This window comes from Polypterus senegalus, chromosome 1 (genome assembly GCF_016835505.1).
Source record: "Polypterus senegalus isolate Bchr_013 chromosome 1, ASM1683550v1, whole genome shotgun sequence".
Taxonomy (NCBI): Eukaryota; Metazoa; Chordata; class Cladistia; order Polypteriformes; family Polypteridae; genus Polypterus; species Polypterus senegalus.
The window spans coordinates 226,080,707-226,102,794 of NC_053154.1; the positions used below are offsets into that span (position 1 = coordinate 226,080,707).

Below are 22,088 nucleotides of genomic sequence, written 5' to 3' on the forward strand. Positions count from 1 at the left end.
TGTAATCCACAGGCCATGCTGTGTAACCCGACACCCTAGTTGCCTTTGTAGCTTAATCAGATCTGTATATTGACAGACAAAAAATAATCTACTATGGATCACTGAATCATTCTTATACAAAGTACACTCTAAATCAGGTTTTGGGCTCCCTGTTGCATAATTGTACAGAACATATTACTTTAGACATGTAGCACTTTGTTTACATTAAGATTTCCTCTGCCATCTATCAAGGTGTCTGCTGTTCTGCCTTTTCGCTATTATTTGCAAAATGTGTACTGCTTAGAAATATTATACATAAAATGCACTAGAAAAAGATCTCTAGATTTTTCTAAATATAAAAATTTCTTCCATCATGTCTAATACAACACTAAAATTCTAGTAATGGGTTGCAACAGGCCTTTGTCAGCTAGCCACCCAAACCGATTTATGGGTACTCTACAGTGCACCATGGTGTGGGCATACATCATAACTGGCAAAGGATAACAGTTTTGAGAGCAGAGGTATCACTGGCAACAGCAAAGTCATATTCCAAGATCAAAAAGGTTTGATTTTATCAGAATAGTAGTGATAAGTGCCTACACAGGACACAAACATTGTAAATCAAAAATTTACACACATGCACACACTATAAGGAGAAAGAAAGTAGAAGAAAAAAATAAATAAATAATACAACACACCACACCCATTAAAATGAGCCCTGGCAATAGCTACAACATGCACATGTTAAATTATGTTTCCACAGAAGTTTAAATCAAGAGGTCACAGTGTACGCTTTGGAAGGTGTGGCAGAGACAATTTTATATAATAAAAAGGAAGATTATAAATATCAGCTTTACACCTAATTGAAAGCCAAATTAACATTTTGAACTATTACAGTATAGATAATTTTACTATGGTTTAAAGTTTGTCGATCAGCACTAATAGAGAACCCTAAAGTCATCCCATAATTAAACTTGCAACAAAATACATTTAATGATGCATTTCACTTTTTATGCTTGCATACTATTAAAACTGTTAATTTTCATCAGAGAGACTCAAGAAAAAAAAAAATTAGATTGAAATCGGAGTACAGCATTGTTCAAATTAAATAGTGGGAAAAAAAGTTACTGAATTTAGAGGCATATTTTTAAAATTATACAACTCAATACTTTCAATATTCTTTTGCCAGATATGGAGTAGCAAAGTATTCAACAGTGGCATTATTAATTAATAACTTCCAAGAACTCCAAATTAAAACACCAAACTACTCAAAACATCAAGCATCACATTCCTTTATTCGGAGAACATTTACAGTTCTTAAATACTTAACCTTATCCTCAGCCACAATAAATAATATATAGTCTGGGACCATACAATTGAAGGTCCATCTTCACAAATTACTTACAAATGCAACACTAAGGCAGTTTCTGTAGCTAAATAAGCTACAAAAAACTTACAACAGGAATAGATGTTAACTTACAGATTAGTTTTATGAAATTACACCTTCTGCTTTCAAAACAAGTCAAAGCAAAACCTTTTTTTTTTTTTTTTTTAAATCAGTGATCACTTAGGAGTAGCAAGTGCCTTTAAAAAAACTAGATTAAAAATTATACCTCAGTGATGAAAACAAAAACCACTTTTTTGCAAAATTACAGAATAACCAGCACAACAGTGTCAAATGTGTAAATACATTTCAGAATAGATTTGTACAGGTAACCTGTGGGAGGGGAAAAAAAAAAAAAACCCACGCACACCTTTCTATGTTAACAGGTTTCAGTAAGAAGAATGGCTGTGCTTAATGTCTTACACTTGTAAAGGTACAGGAAATTTTAAAATCCTGGTGTAAAACATCAAATTAAGGAAGTGCTTTTTTAATTATACTTAATCCTATAATAGATCTACAGTGGCCAAACATACACCATTTAAAAGGACAATATGGTCTTCTGAATAATGTCAACACATTCCCGGATTTCATCCTCCTTGATTGTAAGAGGTGGGGCCAGCCGGATTATATCTCCATGAGTTGGTTTGGCTAGAAGCCCATGATCTCTCAGCCGTAAGCATACTTTCCAAGCATTGTAATCTGCGAGACAGTACAGAAAATATTAATGACACTAACTTAAACACAAACTGATTAACTCTAACTATTTCAAGTTTTCAGAGAGCTTATCCTTGTAACACTAAGGGGACAAAGCAGAAACCATCCTGGATGCAATGCCAGATCACGGCATAGCCAATAAAGGGAGAAGTACTGCCCAGATTAAATAAGATGAAATCAAACAAAATCACCAGGACCAGATAATATTTACACCCCCATGAGTTCTTAAAGTGGCTAGTGAGTACATATATAAACCCTTAACATATTTTTAAGAAGTCACTGCGCACTGGAGAGATTCCAAAGGAATGGCAAATATCATCCTATCATATAAAAAGGGTGACAGGGAGCGGATCCAAGCAATTATAGGCCAGTAAGCTTAACATGCATCAGAGGATAATTAATGGAAGGAATTAAGGATAAGATTGAGCAAGACCTGGCAAGGACAGGAGTTATTCTGAACAGTCAGTATGGGTTCACAAGAGGGAGGTCATGTTTTACCAACATGCTGGAATTCTATGAGGAGGCAACAAAAGGATACGATCAAAGTGGAACATATGATATTATTTATCTTGACTTTCAGAAATCAATTGGTAACGTGCCACAGGAGAGGTTGGGCATCAAATTAAAAGAAGAGGAAATTCAGGGTGATGTTTTTAGATGGGTGCAGAATTGGCTCAGACACAGGAAGCAGAGGTTGATGGTGCAAAGAACCTATATACAGGTATATGGGTGTACAAGCCTTTGATTCTTATAAGTCTAAGCATTATTCTCTGATGAAGACCCCTGGCAGGGGTTGAAAGCTCAGGAATAAAAAGTACTTTATGATACGGGATTCATTTTTTTTTCTCCCTTTGTGGATCTCCAGCTGCAAAATTATTTTATATAAATTTATATAAATAAATGATTTAGATAGGAATATAAAGTAACAAGCTGGTTAAGTTTGCAGATGATACCAAGATAGGTGGATCAGCAGATAATTTGGAATCCATTATATCATTATAGAAGGACTTAGATGGCATACAGACTGTTAGTGGCAGATGAAATTTAATGTCAATAAATGTAAAGTATTTAACATAGGTTTGAATACATAATGAAAGTTCTGGAAATCTAGAGTACACCTTACGAGAAGGATTTAGTAGTCATAGTGGACACTAAGTTAGTTATCGACTTCCAGACAGTATTCAGAAGGCATTAAGAAGGCAAACAGAATGTTAGGTTATATAGCGCAATGTGTGGAGTACAAGTCCAAGGAGGTTATGCTCAATCTTTATAATGCACTGGCGAGGCCTCATCTTGAGTAGTGTGTGCAGTTTTGGTCTCCAGGCTACAAAAAGGACATAGCAGCGCTAGAAAAGGTCCAGAGAGGAGCGACTAGGCTGATTCCAGGTCTACAGGGGTTGAATTATGAGGAAAGATTAAAAGAGCTGAGCCTTTACAGTTTAAGCAAAAGAAGATTAAGAGGTGACATGATTGAAGAGTTTAAAAGTATGAAAGGAACTAATATAGTGGATCGAGACTGTTATTTTAAAACAAAGTTCATCAAGAACATGGGGACACAATTGGGAACTTAAGTTTTTCTTTACACAAAGAACAATAGACACTTGGAATAAGCTAGAAAGTAGTGTGAAGACAGTAAAACTTTAGGGAGTTTCAAAGCTCAACTTTGGTTTTTTTTGGAAGAAATAAGTGGATAAGACTGGCAAGCTTTGTTGGGCTGAATGGCCGGTTCTCGTCTAGAGTGTTCTAATGTTCAATGCACTTACTGTACAATTCTTTATACTTGGCCAATTTACAGTTATCAATTAACCATATAACCTGTAAATTTACCAATTTAGATCCTTAAATACACAAGTCACTTGGTTTAAACAAGTTTCCTAAACAGTCCCCCAGTGTGAGGTTTATGGGATTATGTTAATTCTTTTGTAAGTTACTTTGGACAAAAGCATCTAATGCCAGGCATTCATCATGCATTGACAGGATTTTTAAGCCGGATTTTCAGTCACTGACCAACTTGAGTCAACCCAATTACCTTCAAAATCTTTGAGGATGCGAATGTAATTTAGGTGACAGCTTACAAAAAAAGGCACCATTTGCCACACAGTAATTTGAGACTGGAGTGAAAATGCATAGCTGTGAACAATTGTTTGCTAGAATTTCTTTCTAATAATGTTTAGTTGTATTATACAACTATTAGGCACCTTTAAGAGAACTCTGAATATTAAGTTTAAAATTTGGACCATCAAAGACAAACTGCATATATTGCCACTTGTTTTCCTCTACAGTCCAATTTATGTAATCACATTACCAAAAAATGTGATTATTCTTTGTTTCTACTCCACACAGAAATGCTGTGATGACATGGACGTTTTTCACATCATTACACTTGATAATCTTAAATCTTTATATGTGAAAAGGAGAAACAAAAACTTACCTTTAGTTTCTTTAATGACTATTGCATTCAGAAGTCCTTTTCCTCTTACAGTAGTAACTATATCACTTGGTAATTTCATCAATTCGGAACGAAGGAGTTTCCCCATTTTGTAAGAATTTTCAGCAAGTTTTTCATTTTCTATTACCTGAATGTTAAAATTGTGATTTTAAATTCCACATGCCAATGCAAAATAAAAACTGGCATTTCAAGATTTTCCATTTACATTCAAAATGGAGCAAAGGAATCTGCTCCAAAAAGACACAATAAAGCAACAAAACATGAATATTCCAGATCTATATAAAATGCATATAAAAATGCAATTCCAGACACCTGAATCAGTAAAAAAGAGGAACGATTTTAAAAAGCACAATGTATTGAGAAACACCAGTAAAACCAAACAATCTCCTAAAAGGCAATGGCTACAAACCCAGATATACTTTTTAGGAGTTTGAAAAAGATTTTCTGTTCCACTGAAAATGATGTTGTTACCTTACTAGCAGACATGACTCATCTCTGGCTGACTTGACAGTTTCACAATTAGCAAAAAGGCAGCAGGAGTATTGCCACATGTACAGAGTACAGTGAAACTTATTCCAGTGCTTACTTTGTTGTATTTCACATATTTTTATCAGAATGGAGCTAATCTTTCGCAATGGAAACCACTGAAACACCATATCAGCTCTGAGCTCTCAACTTTGATCACTCCTTGTTTATACCTAAATATGCAATACAGTTACTATACCTATACATGGAGCTGGTGAAAGTATGACATACATATTCCAAAGCATATAAATGAATGTGATAATTAGCCAGCTATACATCTTGTTTTCATTGCCAACTTTAATGAGAATGACCGCATCAAAAAATATTCATGAAAGGACAGCGGTCAGTGCCAAACACTTAATGGTACAACAGTGGAAGTAGTAACTTACATTATAGTAATTGTAAACAGATAATTATGTAGTTTTTAGATAGAACTTATTTGTCCACAGGGGGAAATATGGCATTTTTCTCTGCCCAAAGCATAGAAGGCCTTTGCAACTAGCCATGACTGCCAGAAGCATAGCCTTTAAATTAAGTTTAATATGCTGAATTCAAAATGTTACAGTAAATGCATTAAACATTTATAACAATTTTATGCAGGAAAATTAAAGTATAGCTGCAATACAAACATTGATGTTTGTTGTATTATGTATTATGGCTATTTGTCCAGCATCATCTACCACCAGTAAATCTACAGCGGACGGTTCAAATCTGTAAAATTTCACAACATTACCTCTAGGGCAGCAATTGCCACTCTACAAGCCAATGGGTTTCCTCCATAAGTAGACCCATGCTCTCCTGGCTTAATAGTCAACATAATCTCATCATCACACAGCACTGCAGAAACCTAGTACAAGAATGGTACTGCATTAGTACATTTTTGTATACAGCAGAAAAATTCACAACTCATTTGACATTTTCAGTTCAAAGGAAATTATTCTGAACTAAAACAAAAGAAATTTTACCTTCATTTCATAATGAAAAATGTAATGCAGCAATACCCATTCATTTGCAGATCTAGCCGAGGAACATATGACATGTGACAGTTTAAAAAGTGGACAATTGGGTCTATTACTTACAGGATAAATCCCACCAGACAGAGCTTTACCCAGCATAACAAGATCTGGTCTGACATTTTCATAGTTGACAGTCAGTCTTTTTCCTGTTCGGCCAAGACCGGTCTGTATTTCATCAGCAATGAACAAAACCTGAAACATTCAAAATTTTCAATCAGAAGAGATTTAAGAAGTTTACATAATTAAAGATTTATATTTAAGGCACTATGAAAATACCAATTGCCCACAGGAAGAACAGAGAATGATAATGTGCTGGACAAACATACTAAACACTACAAAAATATGTAAAACTAGACATGATGTAAATTACCACCACTCATCACTACTTTTACACATCACACTCAGAGTGTTCAAGACATACAGACATGTTTCCTGTGGCAGACAATGTGACTGCCACCAATCCAATGCAACCTAGCATCGTTAGTAGTGACCGTAAAACAGTTAGAAGGGTATCAAATTGTCAAATTTCCAAAACCAAAATTTGTTGGGAATTCCCCCGCCCCGCCAATGTTTGTCATGTTCACCACCGAACATTTTCGGTCATGGAAAAGTGTCGCCCAATATCCATTGGATAAATGGTGGATTTTTTTTTTTTTTTTGAGCTTGTGGTGAAGTTCACGTAACCAGGGAACCTTCATCATGATGGACTCTTCAGACTTTTGTTTGGTGAGCGAGAGAAAGAGAAAAGAGAGGGGGAAAAAAAAAAATCTTTAAATCTCAAGTGCGCCCGAAACACATAAGGAGTTTTTGATAATACACTAAATATGGATGAAACGAAGATCATTTTCAAGGAAACACATTTAAGAATCATGGGGAGGAATCATGGGATATACACATCAGTAATTAGTTAATCTGCTAATAGGTGATTTAAATAGCCTAACACATTAATTTCTACTACAGTAACTTCCAAGTTGGAGTCCTTTCTGAACAGTCTCCTAGATTAAAGAACCAAGGTATCCTTGTATTCACATTTCACTTTCATTTTAGGGTTCCTTGTTTGATTAAAATTAAAACTTAATTCCAATTATGAGAAATAATGTCCTTAAAATTGACAAAGTGATGTTAACTGTACAGAATTATCTGGATAATGAATTTACAAAGACACATATGGTCCCAGAGCAAGAAGGGGAGGAAAGGAAGAGACCACCAAGCCAAATCAGAAAAGCTTTACTTCATATCTGCATGATACAAGCAAAGGCTTATATGCCTAGACAAATAGCCACAGACTGTATATTGGGTTACATGTTTAACCAGTGTAAAAAGCACTTCATGTACTCTTTGTAATCAGTATACATACTCCACAAAAGTAAAGCACTTACATATATACAGTGGAACCTCTTGTCATGACCGCAATTCGTTCCAAAACTCTGGTCACAACCCGATTTGGTCGTGACCTGAAGCAATTTCCCCCCATAGGATTGTATGCAAATAGAATTAATCAGTTCCGGACTGTACGAACTGTATGTAAAATATATATTTTTTTTTAAAGATTTAAACACAAAAACAGTTAATTATACCATAGAATGCACAGTGTAATAGTAAACTAAATGTTAAACATTTAATAACACTAAGAAAACCTTGAACAGAGAAAACTAACATTGTAAGAGTTCACGCTACAGCTTTATGAACCGCTTGCTGTAAACTTTTTTTTTTAAATGAGTTTTAAAGCACAGGGAGAAAAATGAACATTTGAAAAATCCGTAATTTATATGAAAACTAAACATAAACAACCAAGAAAAGTAACATTGTAGGAGTCAAGTTCTGGCATGAAGGAAGGGAGTAGGAACTGGGTGGAGAGGAGATTACAGTTTTGAGGTAAAGTCCCTCTGTGCGACGCATGTCTGACAGAGAACAATGTATTGTACAGGAAGAGACTGAACACGTGTGTAAAATCACAACCGTGCACGACCCGGAAGTGTGTGGTCATAAACCGATGAAAAAGTTTGGTGAACATTTTGGTCGTAACCCAATTTGTACGTGTTCCGAGACGTTTGTAACCAGAGGTTCCACTGTATGACCTTACATTATAAATCATTACTTAAAAAAAAAGAAAGAAAAAAAAGTAAATAAATAAACTTGCATTGTGCCGAGTACAGAGCTCCCTCACACTGGATAAATAACCTTCATCTGGTACAATGACTCCAGCTTCACCCTGAATTGGTTCTACCATAAAAGCAGCAACATTGTCATCTTGAAGTGCACGCTATTGGAAGAAGGAAAAGGAGACAGAGATTCTATATTTTATCTTATATTATATAGTTGGGGGAAAAAAAAAAAAGTTACCATCTTATTTACAATTTTCTACAAATTTTACTTCAGTTAACTTAACAACCCCTCTCATGTTAAAATGATACATTATGTTAAGTGACCTGTAATACTAAGTGATTTACAGAAAAAAAAAAAGAAAAACATATTAAGGTATATCTTGGTGAAATATACACACACACACACACACACTGTACCTCCAAAGCTGGAATGTCATTGTAAGGAATAAGTTCAAAACCGGGCATGAATGGACCAAAGCCTTCATAACTGGAAGGATCAGTAGAGCTAGAAATGGCTGATAAAGTTCTTCCCCAGAAATTACCAGCTGAAAAAGGGAGATTTCAATATAAATACAGCTAGTCAACCCATTTTTTTAAAAAATGTATATTTGAATCTGCATACTTCAAGTCTATTCAGATGCATTACTTTATAATTACACAGGACCCACTGCTCTAAACTCTAGATATTTTCCCTTAACTTTTATTGAGTTTTAACACATAATGTCATTCATAGCTCACATGACTATGCAAACCAAAGTTAGTTTGCTATTAAGTACAACCATGTGTAAAACAGTGTATATGGACTACTGACAGAAGACTGATATTTTTAAATAAATTACCATGTTCACTTGCCACAGTGAAGACCATTTGAAATGGATTGTAACTGTATGTGGACTTTTTGAACCCAAGGACAGTAATTACATGAAGTATCTACTGTATATACTGTAAGCTTTGCCTAAGTGATTAGATGGAAACCCCCATTTTTTCTTAAGCTTAATAATAAATTCAGTGCACACATTACACTACTTAACTACTTACACTAGGTTTTCACTTTTCTTTCATTTTTGAGATTACTTATAGCTGTGACTTAAGGTTTAAATTTAATCTTATTTTAAGATAATTCTTACTTTACGTCATTTCTGCATAGTTATTATTGACTAGTAGAAAAACAATAATTATGTTAATTATCTTGCTAAGGAACCGACAAAGAAATAAAGTAAAAATATACACTTTAGCTATTAAAAATTTCCAAAAAACAAACCAGAGGTCTCAAACATGCATGCAACTGATAGAGGGGATTAAGTTAAAAATTTAAAATGCCTAAGCATTATTCTAAATATGATCTCCATTTCACTTTTCAACAGGAAGGTCCCCTTTTTTTAAAGCCCAACTACAAACCAATACCTCTCAATCAATTAGCCCTTAAAAGGTTTACTGAAAGTGAAGAAATAGAACAGTACTATCAAGCAGTGATCAGCCTGAATATGGTTGCACTTGCTTTCAGTCAGTAACTATGGTTATTAAAGCTTAATGAATGTTCAGTATAACTCTTAACTTGAGGATTTTTGACTCACTTGCGAAGATAATCTTAGCTTTGTACTTTGGGACACCTTTCACAGTATATGCCCATTTGCGAACCAACTTGCATGCAGTTTCCCCAGCTTCAACACCTAAATTGTACACAGAAACAATGAGAAAATCAAAATAAATGCAAACTGTAATAATGTGTTTTTATAAATGCATTGAATTGAACAGGAAGTTTAATACATGGAACACCACAGCTAATTTTCATGAGAAAGTGGCAAACTGGAAATGTATACGGGACACAAGTGGATTTTAATGCAAATGTAACATGAGTAGTAAAAAATTACTTTATGACTGTGCAACAGATATACAGTACTGTACAAAAGTTTTACTGGGTGTGGGCTGAATTCTGTTTTGTTACGTTTCACTTGATTGTATGTAATGTTATCCTCTTTGTTGTACAAATTAATCTTGAGTGTATGTATTTTCTTCAAAAAAAAAATAAAAAAGTTGTGGGGTGCTAGTTGGTTATCACAGAACCAAGTGTTTATTTGCAAGTTAAAGCCCTGTACAAGTTTAGGGGTACTCAAGGAATCTTTGCCATGTCACAGATATCCAGAGTACACTAGATTCAAATTAATGACATAGTAACTGGCCAAACCAGGGGTTCAATTTAATAAATTGAGGTCTTGGGTGGTAACCACAAACAACTATGGTGCCTTTTTAAAAAAAAGTCTAGTTATGCTAAATGGTCATGCCAAAACACTTTGCCTTACATAACATTGTGGTAAAAAGAGTCAACAAGCAATACTACATCAAAACAGACTTAAGATACTGTATGTTGGTGTTCACACTGTTAAAGAATTTTGACAAAACTGGGAAAGATTAAGAAAGAAAATTTAAGTAGAATCTCCACCAAGCAGTCTGCATTCGATAAATACTATAAAGTGCTCCAATCACGTGATGAAGTCTTAAAAAGACACAAGTCTTGTAGATTGGGTTACAACCAAGACTCCATTCTGATGGGAAGGCAACAAGCAGAAGAGGTTGCAGCAATGGAAAAAAAACAATAAAAGCATGGGCTAGAAACCACTGGACTACAGAATGTGAAATGTTACAAGAGCTAATGAAAAGTACACCAAGGAAAATTTGTTACATACACAACAGTGGCTACTCTGTAATGGCCTAAGGGTAGATTATAGCCAACAGCAGAGTGTAGGGTAGGGTGCTTGGTCAATATTTTTATGAAAATGGAAAGAATATAAATAAAACCTAATTTTATCATACTGTAAACTTTGAAAAAACTTACTGGCAAGAACACCTTTCTATACAAAAAAAAACTGCCCCAACACACTGAAAGCTTGGGTTGTTAAAATTAACAAAATTCCAATAAGTAGATTTTAACATTTAAAAATTACTTCAATACTCTTTTACCCCATGATAGAGTCTACGGCCTGTATTAAGAAATAAACTTCCAGTTCACCATGGGTCACGTGTTAAGATGGAGTGGTGTCTGTAAATTGATTAAAAAAAAAAAGAAAATATATATATATATATATATATATAATATTACACACATATACAAACAGTGGAACCTTGGGTCACAACCATAATTCATTTCAAAACTCTGGTTGTAACCCGATTTGGTCATGACCCGAAGTAATTTCCCCCCATAGGATTGTATGTAAATGCAATTAATCCGTTCCAGACCATATAAACTGTATGTAAATATATTTTCTTTAAAGATTTTTTAGCACAAAAATAGTTAATTATACCATAGAAGGCACAGTGCAGTAGTAAACTAAATGTAAAAACATTGAATAACACTGAGACAAGCACTCAGGCTCCCTGCTCAGCTGATTGCACGCGAGCCTGCACACACTCTCTCTCACAGGCTTTCTGCCTTCTCCTGCAACCTCCTGTTCTTTCCTGTTCTCTTTTTCCCCCTTTAGCTGACTCACTCTTCCATTAATGAAGAGGTGTGGAAATCAGCAGCTCCTGGGAACAATTACAAATGCGGACCACTTCTCACCTGTGCACTTAGGTGAGAAACGCCCACATCATGAACTCCTCAGGAACCGCTTCGGCCACACAGCACCACGCCCCACCGCTAAGCAACAAGTGCAGTGATTATTTGTTAAAACTGTCCTTTTTGACGGGAGCTGTGGACCCACTATACCACAGGAGGAAGCTGGGTTGAGGAAAAGTTAGTTTTGAGTAAGAGTCCCACTGCGTGATGCACCGAGAACAATGTACAATACAGGGATAGAATGAACACATGCAGAAATCATTAGCGCGTACGAACCGGAAGGGAAACAAAAGAACACACAGAGTTCACAGCGAATGTATAGGAAGAGACTGAACACGTGCGGAAATCTATATATATATATACACATATACACACACAAACCCCCAAACTTGCCCTCTGTTTGTCTGGGTCACATTTTCCAATCAGTTTTTCCACCCACTTTTACCAAAACCGATCTCCTTCAAATTTAGCATGCATGCTGATCTCCAGTGACAATGCAATATTTCAGTAGTTTTGACCTGGAATCTGTGCATTAATTACGTCAAATTTAAATTTCAAATTTTCTTATTATACTTTAAGCAATTACACATATACAGTATATAGTGCTTTTAGCCAACATATATAAATGAAACATTAGTGGCGATGGTGAAGTGGATAGCATGTTGTACATTCAATCAAATGGTAGAAGGTTCCAAAACCAATGTAGTAAAATTAAAAAAAACCCCACCACACACATTTTGATTAATTGATATTGAAGTTTTGCCAAGTTACTTCAATACGACAATTAAGTAGCACTGGTCAAGTGGTTAACATGTTGGAAGTTCAACCAAATGGTCAAAAGGTTCGAAACCAACATACAAACTATTTTCTTTCCCCACCCCGATTTTTCCATTATTTATATACAAATTTGGCAAAATACTCTTTTCTGTGATTTGGCAATATTGGCTTAGTTGATAAAAAGTTGGGCTTTTCCAAGAAGAATTGATTCTCCAATAGACAAATGCTTATTTCCAGTAATTGACACGTGTAAGGTTTCAACGTGGTTAGGATTTTCCGAAATGAGAAATGAACATGAATGAATGTTACCTTTCACTTTAAGATCATAGTTTCAACTCCAGGTTTTTGTAACATGCCAAGGACTGTATGGCATTGAAGTGGCTAAATAAAGATTTTTAAGCAACAGGATTTAACTCAAAAATGGAGTAAAAAGTAGAAAAAAAAAATTTCTTTCAAATATTTTTAGTCATGTGTGAAAAATAAATACAATAATAAACACACAAGTGACAAGATTTTAGTCCATGTACATTGAAGCTGCATAGGATCATTTGGACTGGTGGGGAAGGGGAGCAATTGGGGGGATAGATTTTTTTCCTGCAAGAAACCTAGAAGAATCTTCCTCAGGGCTACGGTTGAGAACACATATCACACAGTAGCTTACTAAAGTACACTTACATCAGTTTTGCATTCTAAGGTAGTCAGACAAAATTGAAAGCAAAACAAAAAAAAATTGCCAGTTTTTTAAAATTAAAGTCAGTGTTTCTACTAATGTTAGAGTTTTCAAAAGCAAATACCCAGATAGCTAGCTATTAAAACAAACCCTTCTTTTCTAAAGACTACTGCATATCATGGGACTTGTTCAGATTATTGGATCTTAATACATTCGACCTACCGTTTGAACCTATAGGCCTACCTCCTAGCATTTACACTCCGAATCCAATAAATGTAATTTTCAATAACAGGTTTGTAATACACACACACACAAAAAAAAAGTTAATTTTGTACCAGCTCAAAATATCAAGGAAGTGGTTTTGTGTTTTTTTTTTTTTTTAAAAATCACCATATTCTCTTAAAGCAGTGCATGCATAATCAATATTTATACTATATCTTCTCTTAAATGTATGGAAAAATGACAAGTTAAAGATTGCTATAGTAGTTAAACTAAAAAGTGATACAATCTTAATCTCTTTAGAATACTCCAGTCTTATGGGACTCTTAAAGAGAGAGGGGAAAAAAAAAAAACACACACACACACCACTCTATCTATAACATACATACCTGTATTCATTGGTAGCACTTTGTTATAGTTAAAGAGACTTGTGATGTATTCCTCATATTCTCCTAAAACATCGTTGTAAAATGCTCTAGAGGTCAAGGTGAGCTTTGAACATTGTTCCGTCAATGCGGAGATGATCTTTGGATGGCAATGACCCTGGTTTACTGCACTGTAGGCACTTAGAAAATCAAAATATCGCCTGCCTTCAACATCCCAGACATAAATACCTGCACAATTGGATATTTGGGGGTTGGAAGTAATAGAGAGACATAAATAGAATAAACCTTCAGTTACTTTTACTTATTTAAAAGAAACTCCAACCAGCAGAATTTAAATTTAAACATTTCTATCTGAACTTTGAATAATCCCATTGCATTCCTTATAATGTTGACATCAACTAAATGTATAGCTAACAAACAGAAATTCAGTTTATTATAGGCAATTTCATTACCCAACACTTTCCTGTATTTAACACTTTAGGTTTGCATTTGATTAGATACTGAAACATAGAACTATTTCCCTTCACCAGGCATGTTGGTCTTCTGCTTTTTGTTTTAGCTGAGCTCTTAATCATCAGCGAAGTCCCTTCTATACAGCATTTTGCTCATGCAAGGTTTGTTTTGTTAAGCGCCAAGTTAAATGTCATTTAAATGACTGGGATCAAACATCCAAATAGAAGCTAGACCTAGGTCTTCATTACAATGTATATATAAACACATACATCCCCAAGACCTTACTTATTAAAAGTATACAACATCCAGTTAACTCTTCTATACTGCTAAGTAAACAGCTAAACATTTAAAGAGTAACCTCAAAGAGACACACTCCTTTTCATTAATTACATTTTCTGATCCATCTTATCCAATTCAGGGAAGACAGGCAGAGATCAATTAGAAACACTGTTTTAAAGACAGGAATTAATATCATCTACATCAAGAGTGTCCAAACTACGGCCTGTGGTCCATTTTTAATTGGCCCGCATCAAACTCTAAAGTATAATGAAATCTGGCCCACACATGAAACTTGTTCTTAACTGTATTGTACTTCTGATGTTTAATATAAGCGGGGCTACTGTCTTGATCAAGACAGCGTCTTCACAAACAAGCGCAACCAAAGAACAATTTTGCTAATGGTGACCAAAAATGGCAGAATCAAAGACCCGCACAATAGCAAGTGAGTGCAGAAAATTTCAGACACTATGGGAAAATTTATATTTCTTCCTGGAAGTCAAGGGCAAGTGAATCTACTTGATTTGCAATTAAACTATTGCAGTGATGAAGGAGTATAATGTGTGTCGACACTATGAAACCAAACATTCGACCTACACGTCCTACACTGGACACGAGCGAGAACAGAAAGTTAAGCAAATGGCAGCTAGTCTGCTAGCTCAACAGTATTTTTTCCGTGCAACAAAACACGAGAAAATGCCACATTAGCCAGTTACGAGGTAGAGTAACTCACTGCCCGACATGGGAAACCTTTCTCAGATGGTGACTTCATAAAACAGTGCCTCACTAAAGTCGCAGGAAAACTGTGCCTGGAGAAAATGCAGGAATTCAACAACATTTGCTTGTCCAGAAACGCAGTTGTGAGGCAAATTAAAGATTTGTCAGCGAACTAAAACATCAAGTCTCAGATAAAGCTTGTGCTTTTGATTTTTACTCGACTGCATGTAATGAGAGCACTTTATAATACAATAAATGAAAACCCATTAATGGAGAGCTATGATGCCGTTTTTTCTTTAAGCATATTCAATGATGAAGCATAATTTACCTATATTTGATTGATTTTGCTAGCTTAATACACAGGAGGTGAGGCAATATACCTCACCTCTAGTGGGCGGCCCTGCCCTTCGTATATATTTCTCTGTATGTGGCCTCCAGTGAAAAATGTTTGGACACCCCGATCTAGATGACGTATCAGCTTGGGGCTTGCACAAAAATCATGCTGAGGCAGTTTAGATTTACTCATCAACTTAAGTGTGAGTCTTTGAAAAACACAGCAGAAAAGACCAAGTAATATCAATAGCATACCAATTTCACAAATATAAATCAGATTACAATTAATATAAGGCGTCAATTCAAAATTATGATTACTACTTCATTACACAGCAATCCAGGTTAAATAAAAAATACAGTAATTGCCATAGTGTGTTTTAATATGGTCATGTCAAACTTCTCTTGCTCCAGGCAAGTTACAATTTGTTATCACTTCAAGTCATTTCTATAATATTTGCCTATGATTCTCATGTACTCTTCAGCCAAGTCACACAAATTTTTGGTTCCATTTCCATAAAGACTTAGACTCATAGTTGTAATTCTAAATAAACATTTGAACTATTAACAACAGTCACATCAAATGCACTTCAATGAGTTTTGGATATCCACCTTCTCCTCGCTGAAGGGCAACTGGAAGAGGGTGATAGTTATGAGCACCATATTTTTCTTCCCGGGCAAAAACATCCTCAGATGATAGGTTTTTTGATGCATTACGCTTTGATGCTGCTGTAGATGCATGACGAACCTTTGGACATGCTCTCCTGATGAGAGGTATAGCCACATTCATGGATAGGTTGAAGGAAGAAAACATTTTAAACAGGCAACTGAATGATTTCTGCAAAGAAACAAAAATATAAAAAAAATGAAAGTCAAAAACAGTCACATTAAGTAAAATATATGAATTTCTTTAAAAAGGAAGGAGCGTGGAATGAACAGAGTCTTGGAGCACATAAAATATATACCATTGATCAATTTTTCTGCAGTTGCCATTATGAAAATCTGCTTAGGAAGCTCACTTAACAGAACTTTAGGACACTGTGATTACTAATCATGCAGTACACTAAGAAAACATTCTATAATCAGCAAAAAAAAAAAAAAAAAAGGTAAATTTGCTGTGTTCGTTTTCATAACAGGAGGCCAAAGAGCAGTCACTGATAGTTATCACCACTTATCAAGCTTCTAGCACAAATAATTTAAAACTTGACCTTTCAATCACCACTCAGTGACGAAGGATTATCTTTGGACCTGTAGACATTAAGCACGGTAAGACTCAGTACATTTTAATAAATTCAAGTAAGAACTGCTGTGGGCCCAGGCAAAGATCACATTAATTAGAAGCAGTAATAGAAAGGATTATGCCACATTGGTCAAATCCAGGCATTACTTTTTTTGCTTTAACTCAACACTAGCTCATCAATGCTTTGGGTAGGATAAGCAAACAAAGGGCCATTTTGAATACTAGTGCAAAGCAAGGACTCAGATTACATTCTCCCATCACATGGATCTGCTGAGTTACCATTTCAAATGCCATCCATGCCACAATCCCCCAAACTGGGTCAGGAAGGTTTCAGAATGTTCTTCATTTAGCTTCAGCTGAAAGCAATTTTAAATTTATAGGACGCGCCCCCTTCTCCTTTTTCCCCCTATAACAAGTGCTAAAAGTGTTGGATCAAGGAGTCAATATTATACAAAGTCATATCAAAAGGGTCTATAAATATTAACCATCGGTCTCTAAATGTACTGCAACTGCAGGCTGAAACAGGTCAGTTGTCAGAAGCTAATTATTAGCTTGTCTGTGAGGACAGTTTGACACTGGTCTATAATGGGGGGGGAACAAAAAACCACACACCTTCCATTAAACAGAAGAAAATTACTTACTGAAGATTATAGCAACACAATCTTAAACATTTTCAAGATGCAACTTGCGTGTCAAGTTTGTTATTTCATGTAAACTTTGTATTAACAGCACAGATGAGAATTAAAGCAGTTTTAAGGGTTTCTTACTACATTTATTCATATAAAAATGTACCCCTTTACTCTTTGGAGCCCTAATAACCGAGTAGCATTTCAAAAGTTGAGAAAACTGAAACTTTACTTTTCTGAAACTCGTGAAAGGGAGGAAGCAGGTTGCAAACGGACTGAAAAGTGTTATGTATGTCAAAAAAGAAATGTCCGATTTCTTCTGTGAGAAACAAAAACGGGAGCAAAACTGAAAGTAGAAATAAAACCGATTGATAAACTATATATGTAAAATAATTCCTCTATTGAATAAAATTTCTCATCATAAAATCCCAGTACAGTACTGGGAGCACAAGAAGTAGATAATACGTTCACAAAGAATTGTCACTTATATAAAAAAGTGATATGCCACCTACAGTATACAGAGGCGAATGTATACTTACATATAGTTTTCTCACAACCTTTTAAACAATGGATACAAGTTTGCCACAAGTTAAAATATTGATTTTTTTCGAAGTGCAACGGATACACGTCGACTGCTACATCTAAAACACGTAACAATGTAAAATGCAAATAAACCACATAGGAGGCAACTTTCAGGAGTGTTAGTTATTATCTGAACTAGCCTAACAAGTGCCACTGGCTCCTCTTTATTAACAAAAAGCCAGTTATTTCATTAATATCTGAAAAGACGACTTTGCCCTATAAAATACGCACACATTGCTGATGCACACTTGACAAGCATCCTTAAAGGAAATAAAAAGACTTCACGTACCGCAAGAAGACAATCCAATGGAGCGCTGATCTAGTGTATTCCACAGTTTAATGTTCTATAAATTGTTTTATACAAAATAAACTTATCGGTTGGGTGCAATTCAGGCAGTTTGGATGTAAAGTCGCAATTTTGAGTATTTAAAGCATCAGTTTTTAATGCAAGCCAATGCGAATCAAGAGAAATAACACGCCCCTAACAGCTGGCCTCATTCCAAAGCTAACCCAGCACACAGCGTAACACGAGCTGAACGCAGCGATCGACGCACTTGTCCAATTAATAAGGCATTCGAAAAAAGTTTTTTTTTCTCGTTTACTTAAGCACCCTTTTGTAACAGATTGGTGTAGTGACCTTAACCCACCCTGCAAAATACCACGTTACTGCTGCCACTACTACGATAAAGTTCCGTAAGCGGTTTTTTTAGTGGGCCTCACCCTAAGGCTATTATGTGGTGACAGTAGTCTGGCCACGTGTTCAGCCCTAGTCTGAAAACATGTGTGATTTCAATCTGCGACAGGCATATAATTAATTTCAAACTAAAAGAACACTATAGCCATTCACGAGTGTCATCATTAAACAAACTATTACTTTACCTATGTGACACAGACAGCACTCTCCTGCTTTTACATATCCAATCCTAAAACAGACAGCAGCTCCCGTGCATATATGCACCTCGTATGTCAGTCAATGGGTCACATGATTCAAACGCCCCGCCTCTTTCCTCCAAGAAGAGTTGGAAAGGAAACGTTAAAGGGAAATCAAAATGTCACATTTGTGCTGGTGCATTTATCTGCTGGTGTTTCTGATTTGCAAATGTCATTAAGTTTCAGTATTGTGGGGGTCGGTCGCAAACTGAATGTGTGGTATACTTAAAGGGTGGCAGCAATTTTTTTGTGTGTAATGACTTCTGGCATCTTGTGATGAATGTCACGGTTCCGTGGAGTTAAGGCTACTGTGCCACACCTCCAGATCAGGCACTGAGGGAGTGATCGACATTCTTAAGAAGTGTGTGTCACGTCTCATGTGATCATACATTAGTCCGTGTGGTTAGGTGTAGATTCGCGCTCCATCACGTATGATTTCTGTTTAGGGATGAGTTAGGCTGTCAGTGCCCCTACACTGGATTATGCAGATTACACATTTTGTAATGTCTGCTCTAGGGAAAAAATGTAAAAAGAATGAGGATTTAGCACTTTTGCTTCATAACTCCAAAGTCCTCGGATCAAATCTCAGCCCCATTGTCTTTGGCGAGTTTGCATGTTCATCCCGTGTGAATGTGTGTTATTCCCATATCCTAAAACTCTGGGGGTACTACCCTGTGGGTACTTGTGTACTAAACGGACGGCATGACAAAGGAAAACAGAAGTGTTTTGACGAATTCAGGTTGAAAATTTTTGACCGGCCCTCTGTTGCCTGATCAGGTCCTGAAACGTGACACTAGAACGGAGTAAATACATTTTAAAAAATGCATGGATTTCTTTGTCTGCCCTGCAATGGCCTGGCATCCCTTACGGGGAAGGTTTGTACGCGATATTCCTTGTAGTTTGGATCGATTTCCTCGCAACCACGCCAAGCCTAAATAAATACAGGTAAAATTCCACTTAGAAAATAATTCCATGGACGACCGATTTCTTATAGAAAAAGGAACAATGCAAAAATGATACTTTGCACACGTTTTTCACTACTGCACGAATTTATTTAACCATCTTTTTACTTATTGATCCACCTTTCATCAAGAGTTAGTATATTTATTTTATTTACATCGGTTCCAATAAACCGAAAATGTATTTTCAGGTTTGCGACGCCAATCCTTGTTTCTTAATGTAAACGTATTTTTAGTGATGATAAAATATGCATTAAAAAAGAGATATATATACCCAGCGCATAATATCTCACCTTTCACGTTAATGAACTCACTGACTGCACTAACACCCAGCAATACCACTTACCACTTCAGACACGGAAGTTGCGTCACCGGAATCACCTTATTTGTGGCGTCTTCCGCATTTGCTCTTTCTATTGTAGTCGTGTTGTTAAATTCCGCATAAATAAGATGCATGTGTACCATACTTCGGAGGATTTCGATCGAATCCCAGGATCTATATAATAGTTAATGACAGTAATAAAATGAGGTCAGATACAGAGGGGAGATGACATAGCTGTATTGTGCTTTAGTGTGAGGGAGTAAAGCGATGCTCTGCCACCCTGTATTTCAAGTTCTGCCTCATTTCATACCAGTTAAGTGTATAGAATTTCAATCAGATATTTTTAATCAATACATGGTAATTTCTACAACTTAATACAAGCATAAAGAAAGTTAACAATGGATTTTTAAAAGCATAAGGAAAAGGACTAAACGTAACTTAAGGTTTAACTAAACACGGCTTAAAAACTGTGCTGTATCATCTTAAGAGAAACCACCAAGATAGTTGCTAAGGTTATAAGGAAGTAGATGTATAATACGAGAAGAAACTAGTGAGAAAACCCAAACATCCCTGTTACGAAGCGGTGATATGATCAAAGGGAAAACCGTAGGACACCCCGTTAATGAAGCAATATTTAGAAAAATGAAATAATCGACATGTATGCGAAGTGACTGCAGTCGATTGGCTAAGATGATAGACTTATGCGTATTACGAGTAAGTTGACGTGAAGTATTAGATAAGGCAATGGCAATAGAAACTTATAAAAGGGAATGAATCATTTTTCTGATGGCTCACTCCATGATTCTACATTTTCATTTGTTCTGAATGAATGAAATCTTTGAAAACAGAGGAAAGTTTTTCCACAACAATTTAGTATTTTAGTTTATTTTGATGTGTTTTGTTTGTTTGTTTTAAAGAACTGTAATTAAATAGAGATATTAAATGGGATGGGATTAAATGTGAAAATGGGATAGGCTCCAATTTTTTTCGACTCAATATTAAAAACTTGGAAAAAGTAGACATGTGCCATTAAATTTAATTCAATGACTCACTTAACTGCTTTAAATGTTGGAAATATGTGGAAATTTTACTATTAAATTATTTTCTTGAAACAATGAGTAATTTTCCAAAATTTATACTGATAATGTAATTACATGTAAAATATGCAAATACTTGCTTTTAATAGAATGTTACAATATGGTTTAGTTAAAAAACAAGCCCAAATGGGTTTGTAGTTTAAATAGCTTTCATAGATTCCTTCTTAGATTAAGACTGTTTTACTATTGTTATTGGTTGTTAGTTGTGAAGGATCTACATCTAATTTTAAATGATTTTTCATGAAAGAGTACAATTTTTTTAAGTGCCTGATGGAAGGTTAAAACCTACATTTAAATCTTAAGCTGAAATTGCTGGCTACAGCTGTACTAACCAGGAGATCCAACAGTCAATACTGAAAAATAGCACTGGTAGGTGGAGAAAAACAAAGACCAATCTCTGAGGATAGGCAGAGATCAAAAACTGAGAAATGAAAAAGGTCATGTACCAAAGTCATAATGTTACGAAAACATCAAAATCAAGTATCAAATGCAAAACGATTGAAAACCCTTGTTCAGTATACAAATTAACTTAAACAGTTACCATCAGTGCAACAACAGTGTAATTACTGTTGCCTTGATCAAGTAATCTGGCATACTTTCTGGGAAACGTCCTGCAGCAGCATACCATTGATTGTGCCTTAACAACAGCACCCAAAAATTGTGGCACCCATACTGTAATAAAAAAAAGCATTTTAATGGGAAAAGTGTAAAATAAGTAATAAAATGCAACTCCATAATACTACAATATTAAGCCACAAGAGATGATATATCATTTTGGT

General features: G+C 35.4%; 1 protein-coding gene across 2 annotated transcripts; it reads right to left on the reverse strand.

Annotated features, from left to right (window-relative positions):
• Positions 1-1,255: 1,255 nt before the first annotated feature.
• Positions 1,256-18,989, reverse strand: oat (ornithine aminotransferase). 2 transcript variants are annotated; one of them, XM_039769576.1, is made up of 10 exons: positions 18,881-18,989; positions 16,166-16,391; positions 13,781-14,005; positions 9,747-9,842; positions 8,590-8,717; positions 8,208-8,330; positions 6,131-6,259; positions 5,785-5,898; positions 4,509-4,653; positions 1,256-2,062 (listed from the first exon to the last, which is right to left on the reverse strand). In XM_039769576.1, exons 2-10 carry the CDS (start codon positions 16,365-16,367, stop codon positions 1,902-1,904), a joined length of 1,323 nt encoding a protein of 440 aa, XP_039625510.1. In that variant the 5' UTR covers positions 16,368-16,391; positions 18,881-18,989; the 3' UTR covers positions 1,256-1,901. The 2 variants fall into 2 exon arrangements, with proteins under 2 accessions (XP_039625510.1, XP_039625520.1); XM_039769586.1 differs by lacking the exon at positions 18,881-18,989 and adding an exon at positions 18,291-18,493.
• Between the last annotated feature and the right edge of the window lie 3,099 nt (positions 18,990-22,088).